The sequence below is a fragment of the Amblyomma maculatum genome, chromosome 10 (genome assembly GCF_055883805.1).
Source record: "Amblyomma maculatum isolate TAMU_Amacu chromosome 10, ASM5588380v1, whole genome shotgun sequence".
Classification (NCBI taxonomy): domain Eukaryota; kingdom Metazoa; phylum Arthropoda; class Arachnida; order Ixodida; family Ixodidae; genus Amblyomma; species Amblyomma maculatum.
The window spans coordinates 22,104,914-22,128,985 of NC_139353.1; the positions used below are offsets into that span (position 1 = coordinate 22,104,914).

General features: G+C 45.2%; 1 protein-coding gene across 1 annotated transcript in view; it reads left to right on the forward strand.

Annotated features, from left to right (window-relative positions):
- Window positions 1-1,712: 1,712 nt before the first annotated feature.
- Window positions 1,713-24,072, forward strand: part of LOC146175824 (equilibrative nucleoside transporter 2-like) — an 83,772-nt gene continuing 61,412 nt past the window's right edge. The window contains exon 1 of the mRNA XM_084582177.1: window positions 1,713-1,844. Coding sequence (XP_084438303.1) covers window positions 1,783-1,844 — 62 coding nt within the window. The 5' untranslated portion in view covers window positions 1,713-1,782. The remainder of the gene's footprint in view (window positions 1,845-24,072) is intronic.

Consider the following 24,072-nt stretch of genomic DNA (forward strand, 5'->3'; position numbering starts at 1 on the left):
CTTGTATAGGCATGAATCACTTGTTCCTTCGAACAGCAACAGCAGCGACGATCAGGGGACCGCGCCTTTTCATGGGGAAGTGTCGAATCAAGCGGTTCGGGCTTGCAAGAGGCGCCCACGAAAGTTTCGCTTTATATAAAAAATAACGCAGTTGGCACTGATTGATGTCCTCCTCGCTGCACGAAGCAGGATAGTGTAACACCTGATGTGGAACAATATCGCACGTAGTTCAAATTGGCCGCCATTGTCACCGCAACACCTCATGTGTGTATGGTCGTCGCGTTTCCCTTGCATTTCCGGCGCGTCCAATGAGCTCCCAGTTTCACTGTTGTGCAAAAAGCAGCGCTTTATTAGTAGATTTCCAAGAATCATGTTGTAGGGCTTTAAAAACGGGGTGCTTCTTCATCAATATGTTCTCTGGGGCTTCGAACTCCCCACTCACCTACCCATCTGTGTTAATTTCGAGGATAATTAGCAGAGCCTCGTTAATAAACTATGTAGTTTGAGGATTTTTTACAGTAAAAATCCTCTGCTGCCACTCAGAGTGCTCCACAAAGCATTTTTTTTTAATTTTTAACATATTATGTCAATTAGGATTTTTTAAGAGTCCTCTGCAACACCCTTCCCCGTTTAAAGAAAATGGGGAATCTTATGACGCCCTGACTTGCCAGGTGGAAGGAACGGAGGAGCTAACTATGAGCACACATTTCAACCAACCAAAATCCTTCATAAGTCGATTCCATAGTCAATGTTTTAACCTCCACAGAGGGTACCATCGCTAACTGAAACGGCTGCGAGGAGTCCTACACGCGGAAAAGATTACAAATCAAGCTCTTATCCACCCGAGCATAAAATAGCAATAAAAGTTTCTCAAATACACAGAGCCGAAGAAAAACTCCTCATGGTTCAGGGCCCGAAGCCGAGACCACCATATATATGCCTAGGAAGATAAACAGGGCGAGCAGTAGTTGTTACATGTTAAGATCGTAATAACCGACTGGAAGGAGCAATGACCTTAATGAAATTGTCCTAAAATGAGCCTAAAAAAAAAATGAAAATTTTAATCGGGTCTCGCAACATCCGAATTACCTTACTTGTTATAATGACTGCCCCGCATAAGCGGTGGGGTAAGGCAAATTTGCATCGAGCTTTGAAGATTATGAGAAAATGCATAGCTGTAATTCACTCATTAATTAATTAATTCATTCATTCGTTCCCTCGTTCGTCCGTTCTTGTTTAAAGGGTGAGAAGAGAGAGTAATGCGAATAATGCTCACGGGATATCTTCTATTGAAAAACGTTTTTGCTTTTTTTAATTGAGGAAAGCAATACGAAAAAGGGGCAAAAAGATTATGTTTTCGGCTGCTTTTCTGTACCGGGAGCTCGAATCAGTGTGATCATCTCTTTCTTTGAGACGCTGTAGACAGGTGGTCAAGCCCGCCGCACTCGCGTAAGCGAAAAAAGTACTCTCTCTAGCAGCTGTTCACCGAGTACCTCCTCCTTCAGGTCTCTGTGCGAGGACTTCAGTGCGAGGTAATGCGATGTAATGGGACTTAAGTGCGAGGCGTGCTGCAGCGCCACCCGGCGCGTGCTCTATGGACCCGACGACGCGCGCACATCTGGGGAGGGCAGAGGAGAGGAGGCGACAACGCGCCGCTGTTCGCCTTTCGTCGCGATCGCAGAAGCCGGCGTAGCGCACATCAGCCAACAAACGCTCGCGGACTGCCGCGTGTCAAGATCCGAGTGAATCTCATTGCACCGACGACGCTTCGGAGCCAACACCATGGGCGTACAGCAGCTTCATACCAAAAGCATCCGACGGCTGCCCACTATCGACGAGTCATGGTGAGGAGACGATAATCATTGTTTATGTAGAACACGGAGAAAGATCGCGTTCCTCCTCTCTACCGTTTTCGTTCTCTGTGTGCAAACAGCAGTGGGAGTACTGTAAGAGCAGAGTTTTACAGAGGGTACAAAAGAAAATGCATACATCTTCCGAATACAGTGTGTCACAGGAGAATACAATGCTTCAAGGAGGCCATTTGATCGTATGACTTCAACTCGCCTTGTACTGAAATAAGCCTGTGTAGAACCGATTCGGCTGAGTCACACGCACCCACACATACACAAACATTCTCACACAGACACCCTCTTCAGATTCACGTACATTACAATGTACATATCTGTCGTTGAAGGTGTTTCTTGAATAATGAATCCCTTCTGCAGCCGACGTGCCGTTGTAAATCAGAATACTTATTTAGCTTCCACATAGTAAACTTTTTTTAAGAACCGCATGGCTGCTCTGTTTTTAAATCGGCCTCCTGCATCCTGCGGTCCTCCCAGTTTCTCGTACTTCACTTTGACACTGATTTGAACACGTGTCCTCCCGCGCACGACTTTAAACTATAGATATTCGTCCTGAAACTTTGTTGCATTTTTATGAAGGCAGCACGGAGAAAGGTCACGCAAATAAACTCATGCCATTTGCCAATACAGCTGAATGTTTTTCTACGTTCGTTAAAACGCAGTCTTGACAATATGATCTGGTTAAGATCTGAAAAAAAAAAAGAAAAAGAAAAAACAAGCTTGTTCTCCGATCTGAGCAATCAGTCATCCGCTTAAGCTGATTACACATGAACGACACCAGTGATTCAAGAAAATAATGACAAGACGTAAGTGGATAACGACCGGAATATTTTTTTTTTTTTTTCCTTTTGGCAAATGCCGAGAGCCCGATGTCTCTGAGTCAAGATTTTTTCTTCTTCTTTTCAGCATTGTACGTCACCCATTTTGCCGTTGTTGAAAGTTTACACTTAAACCAATTATTTATCATACATGACAACATATAGTTTTTATGCCAGCCGACACGCAGCAAAGCACCAAAGGGGAGAGCTACAGATTTTCGCACAAGCGCTTCTTGATCTCAGTATGACATATTGCTCCTTGTGGTTGCTTCGCCTAATGTTATTTATCTCGGTATATCTGATTCTGGGAATACAAACTCGTTGCATTAAATTTCCAGGTTCTTTTTTTTTTTTTTTCCACTGTGTTCTTCGCTTTATAACATATACGAAACTATCTTATTATTGATCCAAAGTTTAGGGGAGTCCCTCAAGGTGGAGTAAAAAGGGAGTTTTTCCTCTTTAACTACAAAAGCAAATTTCTCTTGAGCTACGAAGTTCGTGTGGAAGCTGTACATCTTTCTTTTGTAGCGGCATGACTGTACCTGTGCGGGGTCTGAATGACTTACTCCATTTTCTGAAACACTGAAACTATATCTGGTGCCTCATTCGGTAGCCACAACGTATCAAGGTCGTTTTTGTGCAACTGAATTTTATCCCAGCAACACTATATATGACCTTCAGTCCAGCACAGACTCCAGTAAGGTCGGCGGCAAATCACAGCTGTGTCAGCGACCTTCGCACAGCTTCGTGCAAAGGTGGCCCCTGCACGACACGTGTAAACGTGACTGGATAAATGAGCCGTTGGATCGCAGGTTTTCTGTTGCCTGCTATTCCGGTAGGCCTTCAGTGCAGTGGACCTTCAAGACGAAAGGGCTTCTGTGCTCCCGTCTCAACACTTGCCTTCGAATATTACATCCTATACCCTGATTGGTCAAAGCTGAAAAGCGAGTGTTCTAGGTTCGGCAGCCTCAGCTATTGGAGGGGTGCGTCGTGAAACTATAATACGAAGAAAAACACCGGGGGTAAACTTGGCAACCTAGGAAACCTCCAGGAAACCACGTGACTTCGAGGCGTTTTCGTGGGCACCTTCAATTTTGGCGGTTGGGAAAGCTAGATGAACAGCATCATGTTTAACTCGACAGTCGACGACTTAATTATCTCGGTACAGCGGCGTTAAATATAAAACGTCACCCCACCTGCATCTATGACGGCGACTTTTGCTCCAAGCTGAAGTTATTTATTAACCTTAAGATCATTTGCGTTGCACCGTTGAATATACGAATGTGAAGGCCGCGTCCATCAGGCTAATTAAATGGATAGCCTTGTACTGGGCAGGTTGCGTCATTACATCGTGACAGGTCCTTCATGCACGGATGACGGGCCTACTTCTTCTCGCTCCCATATAGACAGCATTCCGGTGTCATTATAGAGTTATAGAATAGCACGATACCGTCCCTATTAAGGTCTGGCTTACTGTGGCTACCATGCCACCGTAATCCTCCGTAATCCTCATTTCTTTTCGAGTACAAATCTTGCTTTCGGACCACCGAAAGCAAGTAAGCAGAAATGCGTTGTTAAAGAAAGAAACCATAAATTGCGGTGCGCCTCTGGACGATTTCATATTTCTATACTGTTTTTGTAGAATCGGTCCAATTTTATTAAGACTTATTGCAGTTTTAACCCAATGATAGATTTATAAGCATAAAAATTTTAATTTAAAAGAAAAAACAACTGTTCTGTCCCGCCACCATGTATGAGCAGCTTTCACTACGTCGAAGATGCCTGCAGGATTCGAGGATTAAAGAGGTGAAGGCGCGATGTTTTTATCGGCACGCTCGTTACGTGAAATAACACTGGTGGGAACTGTTAAGAAATCGCAGTTAGCCTTCAAGGATAGTTCTAAGAGCCTCCCGCCCGAAACTTGCACTCTCAAACGCCGTTCGTAACCAGAGCGCAGGCTGCCACAAATCCTCCCAACGGCTTCCGCCGGCTATACGAGTGGGTGTATAGTAATTGCTACACTGCTGGCCTATGATCGGGTTCTGCGGGAGCGTCATTTGCTTGTCAATGATTTAATTTCAATTAATTTTCTTCGTTTGTTGCATTGTACTAAACCTCGAATCTAAGCCGACCTAACAACCTAACAATTGCGTATCTCACCAAGATACTTTGTTGTGCATTGTTGGATGCAAGACAGGTGTTGTGTACAGGCTTCCACTCTCTTGTGGAGCCAGTTATATAGGACAAACAGGACGATGTAATAATAAGAGACTACAGGAACACCGGAACAACTTGGAAAGTGGAAAGGACAAAACGTTTCTGGTATCACATTGCCAGTCATGTGAAATAATGAAGAAGGAGAAGAAGAAGTGCACTCCTAAGTTTGACAGTGTCAGGATTTTATATCGCTACAAAAAGAAGATAACGAGAGAGATAGTGGAATCATATTTTATTTCAACGGACAATAAGTGTGTCAGCAAGACTTCTCTAGCTCTTTCAAGCAAAGAGGTGTCTTTTTTAAGTGATTTTTTATGCAGCAGGTGAACCCAGGGGTTGTTTCACGTGACTGTTTTGTTTTCTTCATGTTTGTTTTTTCTGGGCCTTGGAATAAAGGGCTTAGGCTTAGTTGTGAGTCAGCGCTTCTTTTATCTTGTCCTTTGTCTTCGTGTTCGCGCTGTTTATATTAATAATGCGTATCTCATTTCGTGCGCTTAAAAATATTTATTGGCTTATATTGCAATAAATACGGTACCACAAGTATATCTACGTACATTCTTGCTCCCATATACATGTGTAACAGAGACGACCGCAATCAATTGACTAGCAAGTTGAGAGAAGATATGTATGGAGATGAACTGGACGAAGGTATTAGTAGCACATGGCTATGTACGTGCAGAATAAAGGTACAATGGCTGTGACTACATTGTGTATGTGCTAAAAGAGTTTACGTACAAACGTGCAGCAGCAACGCTGGTTCTAATGCTGTCGCATTGGGCTTTTGTGGTCACTTAAGCGTCCCTGCATTTACCCCCCCTCCCCTCCCCTTTTGGCCTTTCCCGCTCGTTGTCACTGGCTAAAGCGAGGTCATACTCCGCTTCCACTTTTCGTTATCGACTCAAACAAAACAATTGCAGGGGCACGCCCTCGCTTATGTCATTGACAATTAGCTAGCAGAAAGGACATGGAGACAGAATCGTAATAGAAGCGTTCTATGATAACAGTGGAGTCGGTAAGCTAGACGCGCGCAGTTACAAGTGATTTTGTTGCGAAAGACGATGACAGGTACATTGAAAGAAATTAGAAAAAAAAAATGCATCTGGCAATTAGCAAACACACACACACACACACACACACACACACACACACACACACACACACACACACACACACACACACACACACACACACACACACACACACACACACACACACACACACACACACACACACACACACACACACACACACACACACACACACACACACACACACACACACACACACACACACACACACACACACACACACACACACACACACACACACACACACACACACACACACACACACACACACACACACACACACACACACACACACACACACACACACACACACACACACACACACACACACACACACACACACACACACACACACACACACACACACACACACACACACACACAATTAAGCTTGCATTCGTTGCTCTTTTTTTTCGCACAACCTGTCGACACATCAACATCATTGCGTAACCCCCAGCAACCCGCCTCACTATACCTTGGGTCATTTTGGAAGGGACGTGGTTTTCGGTTCGGGTCACCGACCATGCCCAAATACACCACGGTCCTTCGATAATACTCTCAAGACGGTTACATCGACATCGAACACGAAACCAGCCTGTCTCACCAGTGCGGCAGCAAGCCGACAGTGCGACTGGGCTTTCTTCGCACCACGGTCGCCAAAAAAAAAAAAAAAAATCCTCGAGAGTTGCTGATATCGTAACTGAAGTTACACTTCCAGAGACCGTGCAGTCTGTCATACTTGTTCTGTGGACAACTGAACCGCACCGTAAGAGAAGGGAGGTAGGTGGGTGTGAAAGAAAGAAAGAAAGAAAGAAAGAAAGAAAGAAAGAAAGAAAGAAAGAAAGAAAGAAAGAAAGAAAGAAAGAAAGAAAGAAAGAAAGAAAGAAAGAAAGAAAGAAAGAACTATCGTAGTGGAGGGCTCCGGAGTAATTTCGACCATCTGGGGTTCCTTAACGTGCGTCAGCGACGTGTACTCGTGGGTGCGGCATCGCGTGTTGCGTTGTAAGCAGCGCGGTTTCGATTTCACACGATGACCAGAATTCGTTGCGGCCCATAGTGACGTAAAATAAGTAACAGTTTTGAAATTCTAAAGAACCGATACGGCCATATCACGAATGGTCCACTGAAACCCTTAATTGGAACGAGGCGCCTAACTGTAATATATGGGTAAAAAATTTAGCATTCGCATTTTTTCAAGAGCCTATACTATATAACTAATACGATCGTTTATTTTGTCGCATCCCCCGCCGCTGGAGAAAAGCCGATTTTAAATTTCAGAAAACCTATTTTTGATGGTATTCATTGAGTGAGTGAGTGAGTGAGTGAGTGAGTGAGTGAGTGAGTGAGTGAGTGAGTGAGTGAGTGAGTGAGTGAGTGAGTGAGTGAGTGAGTGAGTGAGTGAGTGAGTGAGTGAGTGAGTGGTTGGGTAAGCGAATGAGCAGTGAGTGGACTGATATAAAGAATGAGTGCATGAGTGATTGTACTCAACAGATGCGTTAATGAGTGCGTCAGTTGAATGAGTGGAGTGATTTACATTACAGGATGAGTGGATGAGTGACTGGACTGAAGAGTGAGTGCGCAAATGAGTGAACGAGTCGATTGAGTGAGTGGGTGGGTGAACGAGTGTGTGTGAGTTAGTGGATTAATTGAATGACTGAGTAAATGGTTGAGTGAGCGGAGTTAGTGACTGGACTGAAAGACTGAATGAGTCTCACCTGTACTCACCTATGGGGCTGAAAAGTGGAGGCTAAGGAAAGAGTCTACTTAAGCTTAGGACACTACAGAGAGCTATGGAACAGAAAATGGTAGGTGTAACGTTACGAGATAGTAAGCGGGCAGAGTGGGTCAGAGAGATAACTCGAGTTAATGTCATTCTAGTGGAAATTAAGAAGAAGAAATGTGCATGGGCAGGGTATGTAGTGCGAAGAGAGGATAACGATGCTTTCTAAAGCTAACATATTAGATTCCAAGCGAAGGGAAGCGTAGAAGGGGACGACAAAACGTTAGGTGGGCGGATGCGAATAGGAAGTTGGCAGGAACCGAATGGATGCAACTAGCATCATCATCATCATCAGCAGCAGCAGCAGCAGCAGCAGCCTAACTATACCCACTGCGGGGCGAAGGCCTCTCCCATATTTCTCCAATTAACCCGATTCTGTGCTAGCTGCATCCACTTGACCCCAGCGAACTTCTTAACCTCATGCGCCCACCTAACTTTCTGCCGCCCCCTGCTACGCTTTCCTTCCCTTGGAATCCAGTTTGTTACCCTAATCGACCATCGGTTATCCTCTCTTCGCACAACATGCCCTGCCCATGCCCATTTCTTCTTCTTAATTTCCACTAGAATGTCAGTAAATTGAGTTATTTCTCTGACCCACTGTGCACGCTTCCTATCTCTTAATGTTACCCCTACCATATTTCGTTCCATAGCCCTCTGAGTTGTCCTCAACTTAAGTAGAACCCTCTTGGTTAGCCTCCACGTTTCAGCCCCTTAGGTGAGTACAGTGTGATGTCTGTGCGGTCACGTCTGCGAAGGCGCCAGCGTGTCTTCATTGCCAGGGGCACTTGAGGAAGCGGTTATCAACCTGGACATAGCAACAGGCCTGCCTCGACGACAGCGGTCAAGGCAACAAGCTCGCGTGGCATCGGATACCCAGGCGCGGCGAACGCTCCGGGATCTGCCTTTGAAATACGCTCTTCCCAAGGGCAGCGGTGGAAGAAAGAGGCAGGCATCACCGGCCCCGCATTGTGGTCGGTTTACTGTTACTAAGCCTGAGAGAACAGACGCGCCGACAATATGATATCCTCGCTTCCGCAGCGTCAATAACCAGGTCTACCCGTGGGAAGCTGGTGACGTATTCATCGACGTGCCATGGCCTACGCGTAGGATTTCGGAAGGCGGATCTTCGTGGTGCTGTGTGCAAAAATGCCAATTGGTGCTCTTCGATTGGCCAGTGCTCAAGGACAAAGGATTCCCTATCTAGGTATCTAGGGACAAGACAGTGTAGAAAAACCGGGGTCTGACCATTGCTGGAGACATTGGGAGACTTTCTCTAAAATCTTTACCATGATGTAAATAAATTTGCACTGCTCCTCGCTTCCGTGGGGCCTCGTCGCCTCGCCTCACTGGCCTTCGCTACCTTCGGCTTCGGCCCTGCAGGCGTTGCAACAACAGGTAAGATGCAAATGTTGTATACTTTTCTCTTGAGCGATACCGGTAAGCTGCTATTCATAATCTGCGAGTGCTTGCCATATGCGCTCCATCCCAATCTTATTCCTCTTGTTATTTCCTTTTCATGGTCCGGATCTGTGGTTACTACCTGTCCTAAGCAGACATATTCGCCTACTACTTCCAGTGCTTCGCTACCTAATATAAACTGCTGTTCCTTCCCGAGGCAACTAGCATAGGGATAGATTAACAGGAGGGAAATGGGAGAGGCCTTTGCCCTGCAGTGGGTATATAGTCCGGCTGATGGGGATGATGATGACTGAATGAGTGAAGAATGCGTGGACGCAGTGAAAGAGTGGATTGATTGAGTGGGTGGGTGAACGCGCGCGCGCGTGTGTGTGTGTGTGTGTGTGTGTGTGTGTGTGTGTGTGTGTGTGTGTGTGTGTGTGTGTGTGTGTGTGTGTGTGTGTGTGTGTGTGTGTGTGTGTGTGTGTGTGTGTGTGTGTGTGTGTGTGTGTGTGTGTGTGTGTGTGTGTGTGTGTGTGTGTGTGTGTGTGTGTGTGTAAATGGTTGAGTGAGTGAGTGTATTGATTCAGAGAATGTAGACGTGAGTGAGTGGACTGAATAACTGGAGTACATGGACTGAGTGAGAGTTGATTGATTGATTGGCTGAACTAGTCTGAGTGGATTGAGTGAGCGGACTCAATAAATGGTTGAGTGAGTAAGGGGAATGGTTCAGAGAATACGTGCGTGATTGCTTTGAATATAAGTACACGGACTGAGTGAAAGAATTACTTGATTGAGTGAGTGAGTGAGTGAGTGAGTGAGTGAGTGAGTGAGTGAGTGAGTGAGTGAGTGAGTGAGTGAGTGAGTGAGTGAGTGAGTGAGAGTGATTCGGTGAATGAGGCATCGAGTGGGTGAATGGATAAGTGCGTGACCGAATGAGCGAATAAATGCGAATAAGCGAGTAACCCTAATAAGGAATTAATGAATACGCGGTGAGTTGAACTACTAAATATGTAACAATGATGGAAGAGATTATGCTCCCACTGGCAACCGTAGGAGGCGCGTGAACAGCACATACAGGATCAGGCTGCCACAAGCATTGTGTTTCTTCATGGCAAGGGACAGTTTGCAAGCGTATCTGGCGAGACACTATAACTATTGGCACAGCAAAAAGTCGCTCTTCACAATCTTCTTCGGAATAAAATCCATTGACAAGAATACTGCGGAAGTGTTGGACATTGTAACTTGCTGAGGAATGCTGTGCTCGATAACTACACGAAAATAGAGCGCATTACTGGCAGGAATGGGCGACCCTGCACTTCCGAAACCTCTCGGAAACCGCAGCCGTGAGTGAGGAACGATAAACCACTCGTTCAAGTGATACGCGCCACCAGCACGTGCCATTGCTACGGTGTAAAAGCTATTCCGTTATCTCCTTCGCACACTGATAGCCACAGACGACTCTGGCTTTGAAGGGTGCACGTTTGGGCAGTAAAGAACAGCGTGTATGGGTTTTCCTTGGTTGTCACAGCACTTCGCGAACTGTATGGCTTCTTGACATATTATTGCTTTCTTTCTGAGCTGCGATGAGCACTTAGTGTAAACGAGTTCTCTCTTTGCCAGACACTTGAAACGGCTTCCACGTGATCAGAATGGCTGCGCAAACAATGAGTTTCCATATGGTCACAAGAGTTGTCACTGCGCGCGCCTAGAGATTATAGCTTTCGAAGGCGTGCAGCTATAGCATTCCGGCGCGTGCCATCAGAAAGCGGGGGAAGTGCGTTATGCAGAGCGAGGTTGGATGTGAACGTAACAGCAAATGACCGCGAACGAAAGTTTTTGTTGTTGTTGTCTTGCACATAATGCCACTCTGTACGCGACGTTCTTGCGCGCATTCTGGGACGCGATGTCAGCTGTTGATGGCATTTCGCGCTCTGTGTACGCTTTCGGTTTCGAGGCTACACCGCCAGCATTCGACTGCGTACACCTTTCGGTTAGGCCAGGACTCAAGATGACGGCGCCCGGTAACGAAAATTCACAAACGATCAGTGAAGTTCATACGGCTTATACGCATGACCGTTACTCTTCTAGAGCACGCTACATGATTATGGTATCGCCTATATATATAAAAAAAAATAAGAAGTTGCAATGTTAGTTTCTGAATTTTATTGTGCTGCAGCAATTTCATTGCAGGTGGAAATGACACCTCCGAACGATCAGTGCCCAGCCATGCTACCTGACAACTACCACCTGCCAGAGACAGGCTCGTAATTTTTCGAGTCAGCGCATGCTTCAAATGAGGACTGCTGCAACGGACCCGACTGGTCCGATTCCCATCTCATTTTTCCCTGCGAAAGGAACTGCCCGAGCTGACAGCTCCTTCCAACTTGCATTTCATCTGATATTGTGACGTCACACAGCACCGACCAATCAATGCCGCTATTTGCACTGCCATCTATCACCTACCAGGTGCCTACTCGCCATCGGCACTGTCTTAGCTCGGCTACACAAGGATATACGTAGCGAGAGCTACTTTCCTCTGGTTTCGGCAAGTTACCGACCCTATTGTTGAGCTTATATTGATTAGCAATGAAGATACACTGGTCGTCACACATCATTTTTATTTTTGTTTCACGCACAGAAAGGAAGACGGCCCGGTGATCAGTGTAGTAACATGTGTCCACAGTCCTTCACACACACTGCACATGTGTCCAAACGTATTGTTCACTTCAGAAGGGAAAATGTTTGGGCGTGCTGGTTCATCGTCACACAAAGCACAAAAAAAAAAGACAAAGGACGAGGTGAGGACAGCACAAGCGCTTGTCTTGTCACCTCGTCCTTTGTCGTTTTTTTTTTTTTTTTTTCGTTTTTTGCGCTTTGCTTTGTATACTGTTCACGAAGTCTGCTTCAAATGTTCGAGTCGCTGATGAACTTTCTCACAGTCGAACGGTATGATCAGTTACACGACGGGCCTTTACATCCTATTCTGTCTCTGTCGTCGGTTCCCCTTGATCTTCCGAAGGCTCCATCTGAGCTGCTATGCGCCGCCAGTTACGCTCCGAATACTGGCGTCTCCACTTGGCGAGGCGTCTCTGCTGCTCGCTTGGCCTTTCGGCATTCATTCTTTCTCTGCTGAATGGCCAATCGCCAGGTGACAACTACCATGGATCCCAGGAACTGAGCATCTCCTGTCAATACCGTCGTTGAGCAGCGGCCCGGCCTCTCCTTCTCCATGCTAAACGACTATGCTGCGGCCGCCATGTCTCGCCTCCGTTTATACACGCAGTTGCGCGCATAGCGGACACGTGGCACCCGCGTGACGTCGCGCACCTCAGCGGCGGCTGCACCCTGCAGCGAAGCTCTGATGTCACGCCCCTCGCACCTGCTCCTCCTCTCCGCGGCGCATTTCACAAATTCTAGAGCGGTTCCACAGCGAAATGCTCGACTGGTAGCCGAATGTAGCTCTAGCTACAAAAATGAACACAGGCGCACGCTGGATGTCGAGCGTATCGTATCGCCTTTTTGCAGGGACAGTTCTTTCGGTGCTGTTTCGTACGTGCAGAACAATACGCCGTCGCCCAACGTCATCAACAAAAATACCTCGCGGCAACGTGACCATCATGGAAATCCGGCCTATTCATAACACATTGCGAACTGGCTATTACGTCACCTTATGAAAATCGCGGTACTTTTGAAGGACGCCAACGGAATTAGCAGCATGCAGGCTCATGAGTATAGCTTACGATAGATGTGAACGAGTGAGACAATAAGAGACAGCGAGGATGTGATAGCAGTGGCATCTAGTGCTGAAGAGTGGCAGCGCGTGTTCATAGCGTGAGTAATAGCACACAATCTTCACCGAAACGAAATATATCATAGATCTATACTTAACAATGCAGTACGGTAGTCATTGTAAACATCACGGCTAGCATCAACTCCCGCTTATAGTTTTGTTCTAGAAAACGAAGAGTTCCCAAAACTTTTATTGGTAGTTTCGCTTTCACTTGGAAGCGGTAGTACCGCTGCGACGTACTCTAGCAGCAGCTTAACGAAGCTTCCCAACTCCTGCCTTTGCAGCCTGAGCAAAGAGGCTTACGTGCCTGTTCACCTTTCAGCGGAGCTCTCTCCCGGCGCACGCCAATAGAGCCACTGACATATGTGCAGTATTTCTACGGCGTAAAATAGGCGATATTTAAGCGCGCAGGTTCCTGACCCTTGAAGGTGAGAGGGAGGGAGGAGAAAGTGAAGCAAGAAAAAAAAAAGGCACCGGAATATCGAGGTTTTTCAGTAACCGCGCTCAAATGTGAGGAGAATATTTTAACATTCGGCCAGAGAAGCCAAAGATGAACTTGGCATTCTCGTGTATACAGCGTAGCATGCAGGCGCATCGTGGGAAGCTGCATGTGCCCGGCTGTATATCTATAGCCTGTGGAATCAGCAACGATAGACGGGGCTAATTATAGTTACACCTGCGTGTTTAAAATTTGATTCTTCAGACGCATTGTTCTTACGCATGAAGGGGAAATCATGCGTTATAATTAGCTCCTCAGTTTTCAGTGTGCAATATACAGTCAAAACTCGATTTAACGAATCTGCCGATTTAACGAATATATTCTGATTCCCCTCAGACGCCCGTAGGGCCCAATTCTTTGACTAACTCGAAATAACGAATCCAATACAGGGAGGGAGGGAGGGAGGGAGGGAGGGAAGGGAGGGAGCCAGCGTTTACCCGAGTTGCTTGCACTAGGCCATGGATAATCTGCAGTCTTCTCGCTAAGCCGGTCAAGCGTATGGCCAGGGTCACCTCTTCAGTTCTTCAGTCACTAAGGGTGCCAATTTATTGCTCCATATGCCGAGAAGAACTGCAGCAAAAGAGAATGGAAGGCAGTCAACGTCAGCGAGTATGCTCTACTGCAAAAAAAAAGAAAAAAGTGTAGCAGCAAGGGACAGCAGTGTTTACCAACGAGAAACATCCGGCTGTTGCTTTCCGCAGAAGCTGGCCGCTCCAAAGCAATCAGACTGCGGCCACCTGTGCTTGGCGGCACATGGAAACGCATGCCATAAGTGTCAACTCAGCGGCCTCGACACGCAGCCCGAATTAAAACGAGAGTAGAATTCATCGCAGTTTCGCACTTCAGGCGGCATGAATTCGCAGAAGCTCACGTGAGTTCCTCTGTTCACTTCCCAAGCTTATGAACCGAGCCTGTGCACATCTTCCCGATTTTGAACAAAAAACATGCTCGACAAATTTGTTGTGATGGGGTTCCGCCTAGAGGTGGCATGTCTGTCACGCCACTCTCGGGACGGAAGTTTTGTGTCTGGCGCGCAACGCATCTAGGGGGAGAGTAAAGGCGGGGACCTGATACGTTGTCGATAGAGAAGACTTATCTAGGCGCACAAATTCTCCACTCGTCACCTTGAACTCTGTGGAGAGCGCTCTCCAAAGCGTGCCCTTGTGCCAACCGCTTCAAGCGGCTGCAGCTCCAGTTACTGACGCAGAGCGTGTTTCTGGGCTCAGAGGAGGAAGGAGGTTACCGGAAATGAAGGGCTTACCAGTGCACGCACACTTGTCTCTGGACACCGCGAACTTTGTCGATAGCGTTTACACCGAAGCACTCCTTCTCATTAGCAGCTATGAGCACTCGTGCAAGAGCTGCTCTATGCAAACATAATGGTTTCGGTGTTCGACTGCCGAGCAACAGCTCGCCGTTTTGAATTCCGACCATAGCGGCCACGTTTCAATGGAGATGTACTAGAAATTCAATGGAGAACCACAGCACAACTATGAACTGTTTTTACATTCGCAGCGAAAACTGATCCCCTGGCTCCTTCCGACTATACATGTCCACCCTTGGCCGGCATCAAAAGACAGTTTACTGGCGAAAAAAACAACAACAACAAAGGAGATAAAAAAAAAAAAAATCTCTCCTCTCCGCCAGTCACGATTTACAGTCGGGACATCGGCTCTGAACCATATAGCCTCCGCGATCCGCGAAATAATCGCTGTCGACGAAAGATTGCTAACGGACTCGGCGCACGTGACACTCATATTTGGTTTATATAGTGACAATCTATTGATGCATGCCACCTTCTATTTGTCAGCATGCCGTTTCGGAATAAATGAACGACTTCCAAGTGGCCGAAACTATAGTCCGGAGCCCTCCATCAAGCCCTGCATCAAGTCCCGGCACGTAGAAAGTCATTCACCAAGATGAATTGCTTCCAATGAAGAGGTTTAGTCAAAGACGCAAGGAAGCTTATGTTCCTGTCATGTGTATGATAACGTTACGTTTTTTACTGTTATGATTGAAGCGATCCCAGTCGTAAAAAACTACAGAACCATGTCAAAAATATGACAGAATGCTCTGTACTTCTGTCGTAAACGTCATATTTTTCTGTAGTTCTCTGTAGTTCTGTTGTTTTTCTGTACTAGATTTCTATTGTCTGTAGCTCTGTGGTACGTTTATGTTGTAACTACAAAAAGCTCTGATGTTACTACAGGAATATCTATTGTTACAACAGGTTCTCTGTCTAAAACCGAACAGAAATTCTGTCGTAACAACAGAAATGTTTCTGTAGATTTTCCGACTGGTATTCATATTACTTCGTTGTGCTTTATCTTTTAGTTAGTCAGAATAAGATAAACCTTTGTCGATCATCCGCGTAAAGTATTCAGAATTGCACACCGCAACTTCGCAAACCTTCAAGACAGCAGTGTTTATTGGCCAAAACATCGCGGAAATATTTCATTTCAATATCTTTCTATTCGTCTAACTGTAATGTCTTAATGCGCATGCCGCTTGCGATTATTTCTACTCTTCGCTGTTGTACGCTTGCATTATTATCTCAGTCTTTTTGTAACTGTACAAATTCTAACGTCTTCAAGATTTATTCTCTACCTTTTACAAGTGTTGGTCCCGCCCGACACTTGCGTCGCGAAAAATGAAATGAAATGACATTTTAACGAGTTTCGAACTAAATAGTTGCGGTCGAAATTCTAATTGACGACCTGTCCCTCCTCTACAATGAGAAAGCCGCAAAAGGGAAGGGAGAGGGGAACAACAAGCTGACATAGAGGCTGACATAATGAAAAAAAGTACATCGAACGATGAGACCAAATGTGAGAAGACGACAAAATAATAATGTCACCGCTGTCACTTTCGCCAGCTAAATGAAAAGGAGCAATTTGATGAAACGAGCAGAAAAACCTCCAGCTGTTTAAAAAAGCTGACACTTTACATTTCCCTGACCATGACACTATAGCAGCCAATTATATTTTTTTAATTTAAATTGTGCTTTGTTAGTTAAACATCACTGCCTAAGCAATTACACTGCGATAATTTCGAAGCTACACTAAGCTAATTGAAGCGAGCGACGGGTTTTGTTACGAGTATTTCGAGTTCTTATGACAACCAAGAAGGTTTCCGCACACGCTTGCAATGCAAGGTTAACCTTAGGCCATGCAGCATTGTAAATTACTCTTTGCCGAGTCAGTGCAGAGCCCTGGAACACACCAAAAATTTAGAAAAGGGGCCAAGCATTGTTGGTAATATACATGGACTGAGATAGCTAGGTTAGTAAAATGATTTGCCATCCACCACGACGAGTTTCTTTTGTGCTCGCGGCAGTTCTTCGGTCAACGGACGACGTCCTTTTTTTATAATTGAAAACTGGTCGGAAAAGGACGCGTTGCTGGGCTAGTTGGTGCTCAGTCTCGTTACCTTTCTTGTGTTCGCGCGTGTTTTTCGCGCCTTTTTTCTAAGATGGTCAAAAAAGATCGATATACTACTACCTTGAGCTATGTCGCATCATTTTAAACATGTCACGTAAACTTTATGATGCACTCGGCTGAACGCAAGCCTGCCGTCTTCATGCCCCTTCAATATAGTCATGTCGATTGTTCAAAGAACTCTCTGTTCATATGCATCATCACGGCATTCAGCAGAGTTGTACTACCGATGTGGGTTCGTTGGCATGATGCGTTTACTTTATTTTTTTTATCAGTACCTCAAAGGCCCATTAGAGCAATTTATGAAGTGTGGGCTAACATACTATATTAGTTCGTAATGGATGACTTGAAAGATCCATTATCATGATGAACGAAAGCTTCAGCGGACAGGTCGTCCCAATATTTTGCAGTCTGGGTGAAAAATGATTTGAGGGGCGCAGAAGTGGATGCTTGAAGTGTATGGACGGCTTCGGGTGACTGACACGAAGTGAAACGCTGTGAGAATAGTTGACAATGAAATGACTCAAAGGGGAATGATAAAACTTGTGGGAAAGACAGAGTAGTCACTTTTTTTTCTTTTTTACGATGGGATTTAGGGCTGGGGATGTTAGCTTTTGCTTTCAATGATGTTAAGCTCGTATGATATGAGTAATCAGAATATACCCCACCGGACTGTGTGGTCTTGCGAGAATGGATAACATCTTGTTTAGAATTAACTTTGATGCATGTTCGGACCGCCTGGCCAAACCGTGAGCACGTTATTCGCACATTATCTTCATCAAATTTGTCAGTAATTTACCCTACTAACCCTGCAGCCGGCCACATCGCTGCTGAAAATTTTTTCTCCTGGACAATTCTATAGCATTTTTCCGACCTATTTCACGATACGTTTTCCTAAGTTTTGAGGTCATTTGAACCAACTTCTCAGTGGTCAGACACTTTACTGCACTGCAAATTAATTTCGATGTTATATTTCTCTATTTTTAGCCTCAGTGAGGGAGATTAATTGCTACAGGAAACTTTGGGTGCATGACGTCGTTAGATTGCGTTCCATGATTTCAGAAAAACGGGGACAGCAGCTGTGACGATCGAGGCCTCCAGTTTAGCCAATGAACGCTCCCACGATAGGTTTCGTGGTAGTATCCTTGACGTCATAGGTTAGTATGTCGGGGCGTCATGTAGAGCCTCGTCCACTTCTAGCTACAACACTGTCACTGCTTTTAAAGCGCCATTGCGTCCGACACACCAACGCAGTGAAGCTAAGTGGCTGGCCATGCGAAGCACCACCTCAGTGTCCGTCTGTGCTTGTATCGATTTGCTTCGATATGCGCCTGCATCGGACGTAATGTTGCTTTCAAAGGAGTGACCTTGTTACAGCTAGAAGTGGATGACCCTGTACATCAGGTTGGCTGAAGCTTATTTTCAGTTCCGGCATTCCGGTTTTCGCTCTTTTATAAAACACATCTAATTGGCTTCCTGACAAACGATTTCTTTTTTTTTTTTTTTTTTTTGTACCGGAAAAATGAGATTCCAAGGAATGTGATGTTGTTGTCAACTCAAAATATTAAAAATACTCCCGGAGCTGCCCTTGACTGTTGCATGAAGTTAAGCCTCCTGACGGCAACTGCACGGAGCCTTTCACGAAGAGGATTCCCACACACAGGATCCCCGAGAAGCGGTGCTTTTGCGGTGTGTTCAGTTTAGAAAGCCCGTCACTCACACTGCGGTCAGCCGGTCAGTTAAAAAGCGATAAAACATGCACAGGAATGGAGGCGCCAGAGGCGAGGCGCAAAGAATTAATGGGCCGTTAAAAGGAAGAACGACCTCACTCGGACGATTGCCAAGCGATTGTTATTCGTGGTTCACGCCATAAAGTTGTCATTTTTCTCTGTACATTTTCGTGTCGCTTTATGCTTTGCTCGAAGGAGGCACCGTATATACCTCTGTCACACAGTACTCGTCGTCTGTCCCCTCTCTTTCGTCTTTTCCTTGTTTGTGCTGCTTTTCTAACGTGCAAGACAGGTCATCCTGCTAGGCGTTTCGCAGTCCCAAATGATTGAAACGCGACACTATCCACGAGACAAGGCGCAGCTTGAAGGCCGGGAAGTCGCCACTCATTAGTGGCAACATGAAAGCTGTTGCACACGTATGCATATACTCATCCATAAGTAGAAATTTTTGCCACTTTCGCCGTAAGAGAATGGCTGAGAAGCCATTTCAAAGCATTTCAAGCCAGAGTTTCCGGCGGGAACAGCAGGAGCTTCCATTTCTCCTTGCCACTGTATACGCTTGGACGCTCAAGTTTGGAGCCGTATTTCTATGCAGCTTTGATACTTTTTTCTTGATTTCTTGCAGAAAAGGAATGCATAATAAGGGAGTAATTACTCACTGACATCCACCCAAGCGCGGCCATATGGCTATAAAGGAAAACTATACAGCTTTCTCAGAAACTTCGTAGTTAAAGAAAAATTCGTCCTGATCCGGGAATCGGATCAGGACGAGCCCTGGGGCAGTCGCTCTACCGACTGAGCTAACCAGGACGGCTTGCAGATCAGATGGTAGGGCGAGAGCAAACTTATCTATAACTCGAAGTGGGAAATTTAACGACTAGGGATAATTATTTTGCCGGCGTATGTGCACAGTATGGATGGCGTCGGCACAACGTGTTGCAACCAAGAACGATGAGATTTTTTTTTTAATTTTCAAGGCTGTCTTTGAACGTCGTCACGTGCGCAGATATCTTTTCGCGCGTGCCTTGAACGTTCATTACTACTGTTAACACGGTATACAGATGACCGCTCTTTTTTTACTTTTTTTTGCCTCTGCAATGTCCATATAGACGGACACCTCCAAACCAAGGCCCTTAAAAGCATAGGATCCTGTTATACTGATGACAGAGATCATTTCTCGCTTAATTGCCTTGAACGCTGACTGTAAATATTAACATGAGATTAGAAGGTCGCTCGTTTCGGTCACCAAATTCCATGGACGGACACCTCCAAACCAAGGCCCTTTTAAGCAAAGGATCTCCCTCCCTGCCATATGTATACAGTCGTGCCTCGCTAATATGTACACTTTGGTTTCCGCTAAAAAATGTCCATAAAGCAAGTCGTCCTTGATAACGAATCGGAGGATTTTTTGTGAAAAAAAAAAAAAAAGCTTAAGGATAAGGTCTGATTTTGAGCATAAAACAGTCCAGCGAAGTTGGTATTAGGAGCTACAAGAACATTATCCGGGTCAAAGTCATGCTTCAAATGTGATTCAATCGAATGTATTTTGGCGCAGTTACATATTGTCCTCGATGGCATTTTATTAAAAAATCATTTGGCTTCTATTTTTCATCTCCTACAAACCCCTGCTAAGTATCAGCATTCAGTCGGCTAAAAGTTGCTGAATCCAACTTTCTACAAGGCGCAAGCTGCTGTCAGAGTTTTGTTCAAGTGAATTCATGCAATACAAAAAATCGTGCATCGACTGCGCAACCTCGCAGTGTAAAATATGAAATCACAAGCGAAAAGGGCAATCAATCAATCATTAGCACTGCGCTCATGTGGTGCGTGTCAACAAAATCTAGACGAGAAATTATCTTTGAAGCAGTGTAACGATTTGGTTTTCATGACTGTCCATATTAAAGTGACAAAAATGCATGGACCCGAATGATATCTGTGCAGTTTCTCCTTGTCCATTGCCGGAACAGCGAGTTTTCATATTACGAGACGTAAATGCATGGAAAAAAGTTTGGTCCCCAGAAAAACTGTCTATAATTTGAGTCGTCCATACGGGGTCGTATTAACGAGGCCCGACTGTATATATCTGTGAACTACACGCCTTTGGGACGCTGTACGTTCAGCATAGCCTATACGCTAGCCGTTTAGTGTAATCAGTGAATTCGTGAATTAATTTGCAATTAATGAAAATAAATAAATCGATAAAGGAAACGGGAGCCCGTGAGAAAGAGGATTCTCTCCAAGCACGGCTACTGTAGTGGGCCTGGACAATGCTAGACAGATGGGGGGAGGGAGGACCCGGTGGTCTGGCAGCACGCGCAACGTCACGTGGCCTCTGCGAGCGGGGTGGAAGGCCGCGGGAGAGGCCAGCGGAAGGTCAAGTCTATTCAACTAGTTACCGCGCGTCACGACGGACGGATGGGGCCGCCTCCCCGTCCTCTTCCGTGAATCTGTCCCACTCATTGTCCCAGCGGACGTCGTCAACCTTGTTGTCTACTTTTTATTTAGTTGTTTTTGTGCTAGGCGCTTGTCACTACAGTATTAGAAGACTTATGCAGTCTGCAATTTCCGTGTGTCCCGTACATTTAAATAGGTAACGAGGCTTTATTTTAACCAGTCTCAAGAATCTCGTTTTTGCGCCGGGCTACCAAAGTTTTTATATCACTTCATTCGCCACATAACATTTAAATCTTGCTAAGTGGCTGGCAACGAAGGACATCATTACAACTAAAGGCATCGAACTAGCTTCATTTTAAAGCAATCTATTGATTAAATAACTTTTTCGCTCCACCATTCATTCATTAATCATATTGAGAAGAAGGGTGGAAAAGGTTTAGGAGCCGCAGACGAGTACCAAGCTCTAAAAAACGTATCAACTAGTGCAAATATTCCTCCTTGAGTTGTCATCACTCTTTGTCAGTAGCATAATCCTTCTGTCCTTCCTCGTGAAGGTCGCCATAATCGATGACTGCCGGCGCCCTCAAGCGCTTGTTGCGTCGCACTGTCTGTACACGACCTTGAAAGAGTCACTTGCGACCTGTGCGTCCCATTTCAACATCTGGAATGTAATATTTAAGCCAGTGGGTGACACAACACGGCAAAGGATATGAAGCGTGTTGGACAAACGAGTTTTTAAAAATCATAGTGTGTGATAAACCACTTTGGAAACTATGTTGATGCGAAGGTATTGCACAAGCATTCGATGACTGTGGCACTGCTTCAAAATTCAGCGGTGCTGCAATTAATTGCATTCCGCTTTGTGTGTTGATAGCAGTGATTACGTGGAAACTTGAAAAATTTCGATAACTCGGAAAGAAGTAGTTCTGAAATCCCCAGTAAACGTTTCGGGTTTCATGATCTAATGATATTTTGCTACAGATTCGCTCTGTAATGTTCAGCCGTACATTTGAAATTGTAAGCACATAATTCACAAGCGCTTTTCGTTTCAACTCATTGTATTAGGATACTCTTAGTTTCGTCTTACACCCACCGAGCACACAATTGTGTGATGGGTGAAGTATGCAATGAATTTCTTTTACAAGCGTCTCATCATACAATGCCTCGAGAAAGCAAAATGCCATTTATTGTATCGTGTGGAGATAACGGGGTATCTCAAGAAGTATTTAAGGAATGGCTGTCAAGAGCAATGTATCAAATCCCCGTCCCCCCTCAGAGAAGTGCGGTACTGGTTTATGAAGAATGTAGTTTCTGTCTCTCGCAATCCTTTTTTTATACCAATGCCCCATTCACTCCCGTGTGCTGTGCCTTCCACTCAGAGCAGCTATACAAGCCGCATGCAAATGGAAAATGGCACTGAGAAGATCCATCAATCATGCACCGACTGTTGTCGCAATTTATTTTCATTTTCAAATCACGCATCATTATGAGACGCCGAGAGCCTACCAGAAATAAACAAGCAAAGTACCCACGTTGCTCCTACCAGCAGACAAGAGTGTAAAACGCGGCGAGGAGGTTTGACTAATGATTTCAGATACCACTGTAGTGGTAGTGGTACAACGGTTTATTTCAGTCATAGTTAAGTGCTCAGGATGTTCGCCTGCCATGCCAGTTCAAACTTGCATACCCGGCCCTCGTTCTCCCGCGAGGGAAGAAGTGGGTCGGGTATACAAGCAGAGAGCTGGGGTGAATGAGGACAGTTGGTGCGCGCTTCTGCAGCAGGCGTTCATCGAATTTGTAGCATAGACACAGTGCTTGGGACGGTGTTTTACTGAAGATGGTAGAGCAGTGCGTCTGTGTATTGTCACAAAGCGACACATCCTGTATTGGTGTATAGTTGTTGTTTCCTTGCTGTCATCAGTTCCTAAACATTGAAACCTGGACCTGCTCACTTTCGCAAAGCCGTATATAGCGTATTAGAAAATAAAAGACGGACACAAGCTGTGACGCACATAACGCTCCCGTTCGCTGCCTTCGAATCCTCAAAAGGAGCATACGAACTACGCAGGCCTATACGTGTGGCGCCCTGAAAATTTAGAAATGGTCATTTTTCTATAAAGTCCCCGTACTGACGATGGCAACCTCGCCTCCTGGGGTTATGAGGATACCGCCGAGGATCCAATGCAAGATTGTATATCATGCGCTTTATATAGCTCTCGCTGAAGAAGAGTCGAGGTGATTTAATTTCTTATTGATCTTCTTATCTTACTCAACAAAATGCATAACTACGGCAAACATGACCAAGCGCCCCAAACCAAATTCATTCGATGCAAAATGTCATAATTAAATTTACCCTCTTGAACGCTTATTGTTGATAACGAATTGGCACACAGTAAAGCGATGTGCTGGGATACAGAAGGAAAGTACGAAACGATGTTCCAAGGTTAAAATGCCAACCAAAATTTTTTGTCCAGTCGATAAAATCTACAGAAATATATTCTGTCGTTACGACAGAATTTCTGTGCACTTTTTGACAGGCAACCTGTTGTGACAACACAAATTTCTTAGTAACATTAGAGTTTTGTGCACTTAAAACAGAAAAGTACTACAGAACGACAGAAAACAGAAAGTTACTACAGAAAAAAATTACAAAATTGCAGAAAAGTACTACAGAACTACAGAAAAAAAAAATTACTTTTACGACAGAACTACAGAAACTTTCGTCGCATTTTCGACAAGGTTCTGTAGTTTTGTAGTCTGTGGGTTTGTAGGTTCGTGCACAAAACAGACAGAAAAAATGATAAAGAAAGCATTTTACCGTGGGACCATGAAATAGCTAAGTAGAAGACTTCCACCGAAGTGACAACTTTGAGAAGGCATAGTTGGAATACTTAAGATGACTTTTGGACTTGTCTTGCTCTCTGTTCTGCTTGCCAGTACAGTATTCTCTACTTGTTCGAATCAGTTAATATTTGTACTCCGAAACTTTTCCTGTCAGCTGGAGCCTAAGCTGCATTTGTTGATGAAATTCAATCCCTTTAATATGTTTTAGATGC